Source organism: Acartia tonsa, chromosome 4 (assembly GCF_053477335.1).
Source record: "Acartia tonsa isolate MP-2025a chromosome 4, ASM5347733v1, whole genome shotgun sequence".
NCBI classification, from domain to species: domain Eukaryota; kingdom Metazoa; phylum Arthropoda; class Copepoda; order Calanoida; family Acartiidae; genus Acartia; species Acartia tonsa.
This window is the reverse complement of record NC_137263.1, coordinates 52,438,921-52,453,832: the sequence shown is the minus strand read 5'-3', so window position 1 is coordinate 52,453,832 and position 14,912 is coordinate 52,438,921. Positions and strand designations below refer to the sequence as shown.

Here is a 14,912-nt window from a genome sequence, read left to right as displayed (position 1 = left end):
TTGCCCCGGGCAGCGTGATTGGCCGACGCAGCTATAAGCACATGACACTATGAGCCTCTGAAAATTCTCTCACCCTTTGTCTCTCATTTCTATTTCTCTCTCTCTTTTATGATATTATGAAATTATTTTCTTTTTATTCAAGCTTTACTTCTCTCTCTTCCTATTTTTCTCTCTTTTAGATAGTTCATATTATTCCTCTCCTTTTCTATTTTATTTATCTTTTTCATTTAAACTTTTTTCTTCTCCCTTTCTCTTAATTTTTCTCTCTTTTAGATAGTTCATACTTTGTTCTTTTCTTCTTCTATTTTCCTTTTTTTCACCTTGGCATTCTCTCTCTCTCTTTTTTTTACTATCTAAATTTGATTTTTGCCCTCTTTTCTTATTATAGTACATTTAAATTCTTGTTTTCTGTTTTCACTCTCTTTTATAATTTTTTTTCTGTATTTCTTGGGATTTCCTCTTTATCTCTATTCATTTTCAAGACCCTCTCCCCTATAAAATATTATTTGCTAGCGGCTACGCCCCTACAGGCCTCTAGGGGGCACTTAAGGAGGGGAGAGTCGAATCCAAAAACCCATTTTTAGTTTTATGTTAAAAAAAATTATTTTTTTTTGTAGGGGCTATTTCTCTTGGGTGAGTGGTGGTACCCTCCCCCTAAATAGTTTTAAACCTTCCCGGCTACCCTGTTTAGGAAAACCCGATCGGTTCAGCGGTTAGCGTGATCCTAAGGTGCAAACAAACAGACAAAATGATTACATTGTTCTTTCGAATGTTTTGCTAAGCTGTTAGTGATTGTAGCTGCACTATTTATGGACCAGATTGTTCTTGTGGACTAATGACGTCATCGGTATGAAATTTTCAACGACAGCAACTTAAAATGTTATCTCTGTTATTTAAGGCAATGGATATAGAATATACGTATGTGGATAGAATGACAGGGAAAAAATTTTCGTCAATTTTGGTTGCTAATATAAACATTATATATATGTAAGTTCGTTCATCCAGTAGAAAGGAAAGGGATGGGGTAAAGGTGGTGGAAGTTGATAATTATTTTAGCCAGCTACAAGTTTCACTTTACTAGATTACATGATAATATGGTGTAAGATCCAAGTAATGATAAATCCATTTTGGGGGCTATTTGCATCAAATTTGTAGTAGCGCAGATACTCTAGCAGATTATCTAGGTCTATACGTACTCACTGAGACAATCACGTATTCTTTCTTGTTGAAAAGAAAGCACCCAGCAAGTAATAAGGTTTAATTGTAGAATAATAGAATTACCCTTAATATTAGAATTAGATTATCAACCTTCGTCTTGGAGCCTGTAAAAGATTATTAATAACATAGAATATATGTGGATTCTAATTGCACTGACGTACAAAAGTAATTGAAGAAAAGTTTTGCTATGAAAAATTAAACAAAATACATACTAAGAGAAATAGGATTAAAAAAAGAGAGTTTTGTGTAAAAGTTTGTTTTAAAACACTTTTAGATAGGAATTAATTTAGGGGAATATTATCTTATCTATAACTAGCGGCTTCGCCTCTAGCCTCTAGGGGCTTTGCTCCAAGAGATGATAAAAAAATTTGTGGTGAAATTCAAAAAAAAAAAAAAAAAATAAGAAGGACCAAAAAATCTTCTACAAAAAAAGGACCAAGGATATCTGTTACAAAAAAAATGGGGGGATTTTTTTTGTTTTTTGGGGGGTTGGGGGTGTCCCACCCCCCAAGAAAATAGCCTAAAACCACCACAGGACCAGTAGGTATATTCCCTGAAGAGTAGAATTCGATCGGCTCAGTGGTTACCGAGACCTTAAGGGACAGACAGACAGACAGACGGACAGACACCAAGCTACTTTGTATTATAGATACAAAGTAGAATGATGTCTATCCGTCCGTCTGTCCCTTAAGATCTCGGTAACCACTGAACCGATTGGATTCTACTCTTCAGGGTATATGCCTATTGGTCTTGTGGTGGTTTTAAGCTATTTTATTGGGGGCTGGGACAACCCCAACCCCCCCAATAACAAAAAAATCTCCCTCAATTTTTAAAAATTATTTAAAATTAGTGGTAGCAGCACCAGAGGTATTTAATTTTTTTTTAAATTACCTCTTGGGGCAGAGCCCCTATAGGTTAAGGACGAAGCCGCTCGTATTCAATATTGTTTTAAATAATTTAATTTTGTTGTTTTACGATTTAAAATAAAAGAACATTTACTTGAATTTTAAATTATATGATCATTTTCCAATTTGTTTATGAAATTGTAGAGAACCATCTATTTCTTTTTCTCTATTAAAAATGATAAAATGAAAAGCGTGCACAAAAATTAAGTGGGGAGGGGGCGGGGGGTTATAGTAAAAACTCTAACTTCTAGTATATTATATGTAACAAAATTCTCTGATTATATACTAATTAATATTACTTAATCAAATACAAATAATATAAAATTATATGCCATAGCTATATTCAATTTTAAATCTAGTTTAAATGCCAAAAAGTTATATTTAAGAAGATGAAGTATTGGGTTCGAGGTCGACCTATTTCCAGCAAAACTAATACAACTTGGATTCCTCCATGGGGACATTGGGTTCTTTTTCACAAGTACCCAAAATTTTATGATAAGTTTTTCGTTGGCTTAACAACTTTAAGGACTTTTATTGGATTTGATTGGTTAGTTCATTAAGTTGAGTGTTTAAACGTTTCAACTACTAACTGTAATCTACAGAAGGGGGTAATTGTGTATCATCACTGGGGATGTACATCATTTTATCGGCCATTGTCTTATCCCTTAAGATCCCCACCTAACCTATAAGCATGCTATATTTATTATTTGGTGGGTGCATTTCTGTATTTATTCAATTGGGGAACTTATTATCTAATTAAATATTAATAATAATGGTTACTGGAGAGATATAATAATAAAAACATTTACTTGGTCACTTTTAGTAAAAGGAAAGTTGGGTTTATGTTTTTATAATGTCGCTGTAAAATCAGGTTCAATAGCCAAGGGTTTCCTTTCTGCATAAACTCTTGATGAATGAGATATAGTAACACCCATAGACAATAAACCCTTTGATATCAAAACCTTTATCTAAAAGTCCTATACCTAGTAATGAGTTCCACCTTTTTACCTCCCAATTTTAAAATTAATGTAACACGCCTGACATACCAGCTTTAGGGTTCTTTTTTAACGTCTCTGTATGAGGCAATATGGTAGTGACTCGAACCCAAAACGTTCCCGACAGTTTCTAATTGCCGCAATTTAAAAAAATAGTTTTTGCTAATTTTATGGCAATGTAATTTATAATCAAAATTAATAGAGCATACTTTAATTTTCAACACTGAAAATTTTACAAATTTTAATTAAATGTTCTTATGTGCCTTCTGTATTTTCCAAGATGTTATTAAGTTTGACATCTTCTACATTCCAAAAAGATGAAATAATAAATGAATTGGTAATTTTGAAGGTTAACCTTTATACGTTGTTGAGGAAATATTTCATCAACACAACAATATGTGTTTCACTTGACCCATTGCTCAGGGGGAATCAAAAAGTTTTTATTGAGAAAGAGAGGGGTAGGTTTCTGGTAGAATCCGTAAAGATGTGTGTTTTAAGGCTTAAAAATAGTAGTAGAACGATAATGTTCACTAAATATGTGTATTTCTTATTGAAAAGAACTATAGACAAAATTTAAAAAAAAGTTAACATAAATTTTTATCGTTCTACTACTGTTTTTAACTTATAACACACACCTTTACGGATTCTACCAGAAACCTACCCCTCTCGTAATTAAAAAGTTAAATCTAACGATAAGTAATAAAAACTAATATGTAACATAATATTTTTGGAAAAGAATAGGTGTTTGAAACACCCAACTTTGAGTTGAGCAAATGTCTTAAATTGATTAGTTATTTTAGTCAACAAATCAACATGGTACTTTTGTAGTTTAATTTTTAAAAGCTAAGCTTTTCTATAATTAGGGTCGGTCCGTCCGTCCGTCCGTACGTCCGTCCGAGATAGATAGCTTTTATTCGTTAATTTAGGCATGTTAGAATTGTCCTATCGATTTCAAACTTTGCATGATGATTCCTGTAGTAGTTGGGTACGATTTAGAAAGCGTAGCAACTCTATAATCATTACCAGAATGTCCGTACGTCCATTTTAAACATGTTGATTTTTCTACTTTTTTAACAACAAATTTTCAAGTGTTCTAATTATCCGTTTGATCTGATTTTTGGTATATTGATTCCTGGGACAACAAAGAACAATATTATAAGCGAAGCAACTCTATAATCAAGTCCAAAAATGTAAGTATGTCCATAAATATTATCCTGCTTCAAGCAGTTTTTCAACATATTTACTTACAATTTTGCTTCGACTCTTATACTTTTAAATTCTGATTATTCAGTTCAGATACTATACAAGTGTTAATGTCCGTTTGTCCGACCGTTTCAGTGCTTCGCTTTTATGGATGTTGTCATCCTTGTTTTATTATTTGTTACACATTATTTGTTGTTAAAACATAATCCGTATATGCATTATTATATGCTCATTTTTCAGTATAGCTTCGAAACCGATTAATATTAGCTGAATCAGAACCGGTTCTCAGTCAAACTGAAAAATCGTGTTTAGCACAGTATGACAGACAATTTTCCACAAATATTTAAATAAGGACAGATACCAGATATGTGTGCCTTGGACTTCTGCTTTTCGGGTCTAACGAAACTGGTTTTTATTTTATAATTTATCATTTTAATATCCGCTGAAAGCTGTCTATAATACGATAATAAATAATGTCTATAATAAATGTCTATTCAACAAGACCTAGTCTAAGCAGTAAGATATATAAGTTGGAAAGAATTTTAATGTTAGAGGGAGATTTGAAATCTTCATCAAATTTTAAGGATTTTTTATAAAATTAATTTTTTGTATAATTCTTTACCTAAAAGCGGAAATACAATTTAAGTTAATTAATTTTGAGATCTGTGATTGGTGGATTGAAAATTATCTTCGCTCTGATAGGAGAAGCTTAATTGTCGCACATCATTCAACCAATTAGAGCGCAGGTAGTTTCCAATCCACCTATCCTATTGGTCAAAATTTATGAACTTAAATTGTATTTTATAAAAAATCCTTAAAATTTGATGCAGATTTCAAATCTTCCTCTAACATTAAAATTCCTTCCAACTTATATATCCTACTAAGCATTATAGAATATCTAAATTATAAAACTAATCATTTTATTAATGCTTTATTAAGGTTTGTTGGTAGTTATATAAATTTTCTTGTATTTGTATTGGACTAAATTCACAGAAATTTTTTATTTCTTTAAAAGTTGACCTTGGATAGGAGAAAAAATTAGTCTGGTATTTCTTATTATTTTTATATTTGCTAAAGCTTTAATTTTTTAATTAAATTTACTTATGATCTGGATATAGGCAGTTTTTCAAGCAGTAAATTCTTTTCATTTTAACTTTAAATTTACTTCGTGTTAATTCATAATATGTTCTGATGTCTTATAAAGGCTTCATAACAAAAGATATAAAACTTACCTAAAAAGTTGAGAAAAAACAGGTTTAGCTGATTGCATAAATTAAAGATTAAATTTAGGAAGCTATAACAAAGAGCTACTCATACAAAGAACCATTTCCAAATATGAATTAGATTTGCTTATTTGAGTTATACAGTAAATTTCTAAACAATTTGAAAATTTGAATTTTAGGTTTATATTAATTTTTATAGCAAATTAAAATAAAAAAATTCTTATTTAATTAAGAGTAAAATGTAAGGTGTTGTTGTAATGTTGGAATGTGTTGCTGTTGCATAATCAAATCATGTTGCTTTGGTTGCAGGCCTCTTCCCTCGGGTAATTCACTTTGATTGCACAACCTTTTCTTTGATATTTTTTTATAGAAGATCTTTACCAATAGAAATATTTTTTAAAATTCATTGTATGAAGCAAGGTTCGGCAGCTGCACCCACTAATGGCTAAGAATAATGAGGCTTAGAGCTTTAAAATTTGAAATTATATTGCTTTTGCTGAGTCTTACTGGGTGGCTTTCAAAGTCGTCTGGCTGACTTTGCGTCTGCGGGTGATGATGCCGAGTCCTGATATTTTCAACTTTCTTGAGTTAAGAAATAAATCTTATTTGTTGGAAAATTGGTCAAAACACTTGAATGGCATAGACAAGTTTTTGTTACTAACTCTTGTATAATCATTCAATTGGTCTTAATTGAATGATTGGTAATCAGGGATCTAAAGGGATAAGACAATGGCCGATAAATTGATGTACATCCCCAATGATTATATACAATATTACCCCTTCTGTAGATTACAATTAGTGGTTGAAACGTTTAAACACTCAATTTTTTGAACAAACAAATAAGAATTCAATAAAGTTTCCCAACGTTGTTAAGCTAACGAATAAGAAAACGTGATTATAAAACTTTGGAGACTACTGTAATAAACAACCCAATGTCCCCTCCCTCCCCAATGTTAAACACAATCGACCTCCTTTTTTATTACTATTTTCAGGAGTGTTTCTGATGGGCATCATCAACATCATAGTGAACCTTGCATTCATGGTCCTCCCCTGGTTCATTCTCACCTTCTTGGACATGGATGGCTTGAGCGGCTGGCTGCTGGTTCTCTGCGCGGCTGACATTGGCATGGCGGCTGGAGCACATACACATAATAAGGTAGAAATAAACATAACAGACAGACAGAATAATGTATAACAGATCTTTAAAGGTCATATACCTTCAGATAAAATTGTAGCAGTCTATCTTTAATAACAACAGCGAAAAGCATATATTTTCTTTTGAAATTTGATGTTCTTTAGAGCATTAAAGACAATCCGACGGCTTTATGATTAAAGAGTAGCTTCGCTTTATTTGCTTTATCCATTTAAAAAAAGATTATAAAAAGAATTTTTTTTCTAGGTTCTGTTGATACCATGGCTGGTAGTCTACATGCTCCATCTAATTATATCTCTAATAGTTGGACCTCTAATAACTCTAGGAGGAATAATGACTATAGTTCATCTAAGGTAATCATTATATCTCTTATAGTTATAACTCTAATAATAGTTCGTCTAAGGTAATTATTAGTATTGATATTATATCTCTAATAGTTGGACCTCTAATAACTCTAGCAGGAATAATGGCTATAGTTCGTCTAAAGTAATTATAGTATTTATATTATAACTCTAATAATTGTAACTCTAATACCTCTGGTATGAATAATGATTATAGTTCATCTAAGGTAATCATCATATCTCTAGAGTAGTTATAACTCTAATAACTCTAGCAGGAATAATGACTATAGTTCGTCTAAGGTAATCATTATATCTCTAGTAGTTTTAACTCTAATAACTCTAGCAGGAATAATGACTATAGTTCGTCTAAGGTAATCATTATATCTCTAGTAGTTTTAACTCTAATAACTCTAGCAGGAATAATGACTATAGTTCGTCTAAGGTAATCATTTTATCTCTAGTAGTTTTAACTCTAATAACTCTCTAGCTGGAATAATGATTATAGTTCGTCTAAGGTAATTATTAGTAATGATATTATATCTCTAATAGTTGTACCTCTAATAACTCTAGATGGTAATCATTATATCTCTAGTAGTTTTAACTCTAATAACTCCAGGGGGAATAATGACTATAGTTCGTCTAAGGTAATCATCATATCTCTAGTAGTTTTAACTCTAATAACTCTAGGGGGAATAATGACTATAGTTCGTCTAAGGTAATCATCATATCTCTAGTAGTTTTAACTCTAATAACTCTAGGGGGAATAATGACTATAGTTCATCTAAGGTAATCATCAGATCTCTAGTAGTTATAACTCTAATAACTCTAGTAGGAATAATGAATATAGTTAATCTAAGGTAATCATCATATCTCTAATAGTTATAACTCTAATAACTCTAGGTGGGAAAATGACTATAGTTCATCTAAGGTAATCATCATATCTATAGTAGTTTTAACTCTAATAACTCCAGTAGGAATAATGACAATAGTTCATCTAAGGTAATCATCATATCTCTAGTAGTTTTAACTCTAATAACTCAAGCAGGAATAATGGCAATATTTCATCTAAGGTAATCATCATATTTCTAGTAGTTTTAACTCTAATGGCTTAAGGCGGAAAAATGAATTTGGGTAATTATTATGTATAATATTAATTTGTTGAATAGTGTATTTTTTATATCTATTGCAAGAAAAATGACTATATTTCATATTATAAGAATGGTTTTTTCAAAACCGATTAGTTAGAACCGGTTCTCAGCCATACTGAAAAATCTGTATAGCATTGCATTGAAGGGAGTTTTACACGAATATTAAAATAAAGATCATAAAATTCATACCAGTTTTCTTATCAAACTTTTAATATTTCATTTTAAAATCCTAGGAAAGCTTAGCAACAATTATATTAAAGGGTGAGCAAAAAAAAATGCGTAGATTTTTAAAATTCAAATTGCGCGGCTTGTGTTAATAGTAGAAAAATGTTACGCATACCATTAGCACCGATAAGAAGTCTATTTTTTGGAAATATAAGAACGATTCCTCTGCTACGTATAGTTAGGGAGCTACATGTTAAAATGTCCCAACTGAGTTAAAACTTGACTTGCGAGTAAATTTTGGGACATTTTACCACCTAGCTCCTAGATTATTTGTAGCACAGGAACCGTTCTTATATTTCCAAAAAATACAGTTCATAGCGGTTCTAACGGTATGCGTAACATTTTTCTACCATTAACACAAGCCGCGCAATTTGAATTTTAAAAATGTACGCACGTCTTTTTGCAAGAATTATTGTCTAATATTTACTAATATACTCGCAAGTCAAGTTTTAAGTCAGTTGGGACATTTTAACACGTAGCTCCCTAACTATACGTAGCAGAGAAACCGTTCTTATATTTCAAAAAAATACAGTTCATAGCGGTTCTAATGGTATGCCTAACATTGTTCTACTATTAACACAAGCCGCGCAATTTGAATTTTAAAAATCTACGCATTTTTTTGCTCACCCTTTATAAAATACAATATTTGGAGTTTAACTAAACTCTGTGTTGACTCAGGTATCTAAAGGGATAAGACAATGGGCGATAAATTGATGTAAATCCCCATTGATGATACAGAAAATCACCCTTTCTGTATATTAGAACTAGTGGTTGAAACGTTTAAACACTCAACTTAATGAATCAACCAATCAAAATGAATGAAAGTTCTCAAAGTTTCTAAGCCATCGAATAATAAAACGTTATTATAAAACTTTGGGGACTAGTGTAATAAACAGCCCATTGTCCCCTCTTTTTCTCTCTCTATCTGATGTTGACCACAAACTTACACCAAGGGTTCTTTAATTTACTTCAACAATGAAAGAATGGAAAACAACAAAGTTGGATAAACATTTTTCAAGGTGTTTGTTTCGAACAACAAATATTTTTATTAAAACTGTTAGAATCTAAGGAAAATTTAATAAATTACTGTTTACATGCCATTAGACCGATGTAAATTGTTATTTACATTTAAATTTGATATATGTTATATGTATGTAGTAATGTTTTATTTGTCTGTTAGGATCTCGCTAACTGACCAGATTGAGTTTTACATTTTAGGGAAGTTTCAAATAAGTCCCGGGATTAGTTTTAGGGTATTTTTCTGCCTCCTACCTAAATGCTAGGAATGCAGTCGCTTGACAAACCTACACTATTAGTTACATTAATTGATTAAACAAATTTGGATATTAATAAACCTAATATTTGCTAACTTGTTAGATCACTTTTTGTATTTTATAGTTGGGACGTCAAACACATATCTCTTTTTCAAAATAAGATAATTTAAGATATTGATAAATAGTAATTAATTTACTAATACACCAGATTACACCAGATTATCATGTACTCTAATGAAGTGAAATTTGTATATGGCTAAAATGAGCTATAAAGAATTAGGAAACAACACAAGTAAACAAATAACAACTCATCCTCCCAACTAGTTTCGATCTGAGTATGGTAGCTCTAGAGAGTATGGAAACAACACAAGTAAACACATAACAACTCAACCTCCCAACTATTTTAGATCTGAGTATGGTAGTCCTAGAGAGTATGGTAACAACACAAGTAAACAAATAACAACTCAACCTCCCAACTATTTTAGATCTGAGTATGGTAGCTCTAGAAAGTATGGAAACAACACAAGTAAACAAATAACAAATCAACCTCCCAACTATTTTAGATCTGAGTATGGTAGCTCTAGAGAGTATGGAAACAGCACAAGTAAACAAATAACAACTCAACCTCCCAACTATTTTAGATCTGAGTATGGTAGCTCTAGAGAGTATGGTAACAGCACAAGTAAACAAATAACAACTCAACCTCCCAACTATTTTAGATCTGAGTATGGTAGCTCTAGAGAGTATGGTAACAGCACAAGTAAACAAACAACAACTCAACAATTACAAAACAGAACCAACTCAGATTTTATAACTTGGTAAACTTTTAATTTTTAAAAGCGAAGCTCTTCTATAATTAGAGTCGGTCCTTACGTCCGTCCGTACCTCCGTCACAGACGGATAGCTTTTTTCGTTAATTTAGGCATGTTAGAATTGTTCTATCGATTTCAAACTTTGCATGGTGATTCCTTAAGTAGTTAGGTACGATTTAGAAATCGTAGCAACTTTATAACCATTAAAAGAATGCACATACATCCATTTTAAACATGTTGATTTTTTTACTTATTTAACAACAAATTTTTATATTATTTAATCATCCGATTGATCTAATTTTTGGTATGTTGATTCCTGGGACAACAAAGTATAATGTTATAAGTGAAGCCGCTAGCTAGTATACAAAGTAGAACGGTGCCTGTCTGTCTGAGGCTTAAGATCTCCGTACTGCTGAACTGATTGTGTTATACTCTACTCTTCAGGGAATATACCTAATGGTCCTGTGGTGGTTTAGGCTTTTTTCTTTGGAAGGGGGGGGGGGGGAGTTTCTTTTCTTTTTGTAAAGTAAAATAACAAGGGAACCCCAAGTGCACCCTGGTGCGAAGCCCCCGTGATAAAAATTCCCTCAATGCAACTTCTTTTCTTATTTTTTTTTTACAAAGAGGTAGACTTTCCAATGCCTCTTGGGGCGAAGACCCTAGAGGCTATTGGCGAAGCCACTGGTAATAATGAATAATATTAGGGAGGATCTGGAGGTATTTCTACCTGGACACCAGGATCAGAATAATAAATAATAATACTAGGGAGCATAGGCGTCCAAGGGGGGGGTAATGGGGCGATTACCCCCCCCAAACGAATTTGGGGGTGCCGTAGGCACCCCCAAAATTTTTTTCATTTTACCCCCTCCATTTAAAATTTACCCCTACCCTGGGGGTGCCGTAGGCACCCCCAACCATTTAGGAGGGGGTATTTACCCCCCCAAACAATCTTGGGGGGGTAAATACCCCCCCCAAAATAGAAAATCTCTAACAAAAAAATTTTTGCGCGTTTCGCGCGCATTTTTAATACTAAATTTTTGATGAAATTTAACTTACCCCCCCCAAAAATTTTACCCCGGGGGTAAATTTCGGGGGGGGTAAACAAATTTTACCCCTGCCAACAGATTTCAGGGGGGGTAATTACCCCCCCCATGCAAATTTTACGCCCGGGGTAAAAATTTTGGGGGGGGGGTAAAATAATTTGCGGCGCGCTTCGCGCGCCATTTTACCCCCCCAAAACCGAATTACCCCCCCCATTAAAAAAATTTTACCCCCCCCAAAATAAAAAGCTTGGACGCCCCTGCTAGGGAGGATCTGAAGGTAATTCTACCTGGACACCAGGAGTATAAGTTCCAGAATTAGAATGATAATAAATAATATTAGGGATGATCTGGAGTTATTTCTACCTGGACACCAGGATCAGAATAATAAATAATAATACTAGGGAGGATCTGGAGGTATTTCTACCTGGACACCAGGATCAGAATAATAAATAATAATACTAGGGATGATCTGGAGGTATTTCTACCTGGACACTAGGATCAGAATAATAAATAATAATACTAGGGAGGATCTGGAAGTATTTCTACCTGGACACCAGGATCAAAATGGTAAATAATAGTATACTAGGGAGGATCTGGAGGTATTTCTACCCGGTCACCAGGAGTATAAGTTCCAGAATTAGAATGATAATAAATAATACTAGGGAAGATCTAGAGGTATTTCTACCTGGACACCAGGATCAGAATAATAAATAATAATACTAGTGAGGATCTGGAGGTATTTCTACCTGGACACCAGGATCAGAATAATAAATAATAATACTAGGGATGATCTGGAGGTATTTCTACCTGGACACCAGGAGGATGAATTCCAGAATCAGGCCAGGGACAAACTTCCTACATCAGGTTGGTCATTATATTTCTAATTAAAAATTAATCTCTGTTTTCTTGGCCCGGGCCTTCGTCCCTTCAGGGCCGACAAAACTGAGATAATTATTGAGATATAGTTATGAACGTTGTCCTGTTATTCCTTAAATGAAATAATCACATTCTTATATAAAAGTAACAGGATCTGTGTTTGTGTGTCTGTCTGTGCCAAAGAATCTAGCTAACCGCTAAACCTATATGGTTCCCCTTTACAGTTTAGCTTATTTTAGGTCCTGGAAAGGTTAATAGCTATTTTGGGAAAGAAAACACCACCCTCCCAATAGAAATTGCACCCAGAAAAAATGACCCCTGTTATTTTTGTTAGAAAGATATTTTTTTCAAACCAAAATTGAAAGTGGTGAGTGGTTGAATATTCCACCCAAACTTCAGCGCCCCTAGAGGTCTATTGGGGCGTAGCCGCTAGTCCTATATTTATATACTAGCGGCTACACCCCTCCCTAGAGGCCTCTAGAGGCACTTGAAGAGGGGAGAGTCGAATTTGATAACCCAATTTATTATTTTAGATTTTAAAAGAAAAAGTAACAAAATTTTTTTTTTTTGGGGGTGGGGGGTTAACCCCCTTTCATTTTAATTTTTTTTTTTTGGGGGGGGGGATTTCTCTTGGGAGGGTGGTGGCACCCTCCCCCAAAATATGTATAAACCGTCCCGGGACCTGTGAGAAGCTACCCTATAAAGGAGAACCCGATCGGCTCAGCGGTTAGCGAGATCCTTCAGACAAACAAACAAACATCGTTCTACTTTGTATTATAGATAATCTTATTATAATCTAGATGATTTGGGAGGAATATTGATGTTCATAATTGGAATACTATTACCGTGCTGGTACCTATATCAATGGATAGCGGTCAGATCGCTCTACAAATTCTACTCAATGGATGATGTTGTCAGGGAAACGTAAGATTTTTTAACAGGGCTTGGCAGCCGCGCCTCAGACGCGGCGCTAGCATCAGAACCAGTTTGGATGCTTTCAAATTTTATTTCAAAAGAGGGATTGTCATATTTGGGTCAACTTTAGACGTCGAGCTAATTTTTAAAATTCTAAAAGGTTGATTTCCCCGTGGCCGACGCGCATACGCTGAGCAGTTGATTTTATTTACGATGTGAAACGTGTTCTATAATGCTTTAATTCCCTCATAACATAGATAAAATAATTGTAGGTTAAAGAAGGATTCTTTAGGCAATTAAGGATAAAGTTTTCTTTAAAGAGTTGCTAAGATTTAAGGCTCAGTTGCAGTATGGGACTTGAATTGGCTCAATCAAACAATTTTCACTCTTTCTGTATTAATGCAGTTTTGAAGCATTTTACAGTGCCTATTCAAAATTACGCCATACTAGCCTACCATTGGTCAATTAAAATGTAAACTGGCCTATCATTGGTCATTTGTAATAGGAATTACAAAGAGCTTCACAAATTTTAGTGTATTAATTCTATTATAAATTCTTATAGGGAACTTCGTCGGCTGCCAAACCTAAGCAGACGAATCCAGCCGTACCCCAGCGGTCAGCAGGGCATGTATCCTATGCCTGGGATGGAGATGTACCCCATGCCAGTGTACCAGCCTCACCATGGTCCGGCCAGGTGGGGAGGACAACAACAACCTCCCCCCACGCTAATGACAACGGTTGATGATTAATAGTTATTTATCGCATTGTATTATAGACAGCTTTTCGCGGATATTAAAATGAAAAAATATAAGATTAAAACCAGTTTTGATGGACACTAGGTACCAAAGGACCAGGTTAATAAACTGGTACCTAATAATTTTTATTTTAATATTTGTGGATAACTGACAATAATACGATGCTATACATGATTTTTCAGTGTGGCTAAGAACCAGCGGATATTCATAGTTTAGAAGCCACACTGAAAAAATATTTATTTCTTATTTTCATATAAAAAAAGATCGATAATGATACATATAAAAAGATTTATTTTAATACATGTTTTTTTAGGCCAAAGTCTTTAAAATCTTTAAAATGAAACAATGCAATTTAAGATTATTGTAATTTTATTTATGCATATAACTTTGACGTAACTATTTGTGAAATTTTTTCTAATCTTTTGTTTTGTTGAATTACATAGCTTAAAATTTTTATCATTTAAAGACAAACACAAATCTTTCAGTTGCTGCTAAAAGTTGATAGATTTTTTTCTAGAAATTTTAATCATTGTTAAATTGTACAAATATGAAATTTTGATATAATATAAATTTAAATGAATTAAAGAAATTTATTATTTATATATGGTAAGATTTATTTTAATAATAAATATTGTTTGTTATTCTTCCTCGTGAATAAGTCCAAAATGGATTTATTATTACCTGGATCTTACACCAGATTTTCATGTATTTTAATAAAGGGAAACATGTAGCTGGCTAAAATACAACTCCCCCTATCTACCCCCTTTACTCCATTCTCACACTCCTAATGGATGAACGAACTGGCCAATAAAAGAGGTCCAAGGTA

At 33.2% G+C, this 14,912-nt stretch overlaps 1 protein-coding gene across 1 annotated transcript; it reads left to right on the top strand.

Moving 5' to 3' along the window:
• Positions 1 to 5,774: 5,774 nt before the first annotated feature.
• On the top strand, positions 5,775 to 14,690 carry LOC145318367 (uncharacterized). The gene is made up of 7 exons (XM_080159664.1): positions 5,775 to 5,867; positions 6,537 to 6,700; positions 6,944 to 7,050; positions 10,405 to 10,503; positions 12,325 to 12,404; positions 13,217 to 13,340; positions 13,894 to 14,690. The coding sequence occupies exons 1-7, from the start codon at positions 5,810 to 5,812 to the stop codon at positions 14,078 to 14,080; spliced, it is 819 nt and encodes a 272-aa protein (XP_080015790.1). The 5' UTR covers positions 5,775 to 5,809; the 3' UTR covers positions 14,081 to 14,690.
• The last annotated feature ends 222 nt before the right edge of the window (positions 14,691 to 14,912 follow it).

Excerpts from the sequence above, each read along its gene's own strand:
- LOC145318367 (XM_080159664.1), top strand. The coding sequence starts at position 5,810 with ATGTGTTGCTGTTGCATAATCAAATCATGTTGCTTTGGTTGCAGGCCT. Across the intron at positions 10,504-12,324 it reads AACTCAGATTTTATAACTTG|GGATGATCTGGAGGTATTTC; the intron begins GTAAACTTTTAA and ends TAATAATACTAG. Across the intron at positions 13,341-13,893 it reads GATGATGTTGTCAGGGAAAC|GGAACTTCGTCGGCTGCCAA; the intron begins GTAAGATTTTTT and ends AAATTCTTATAG.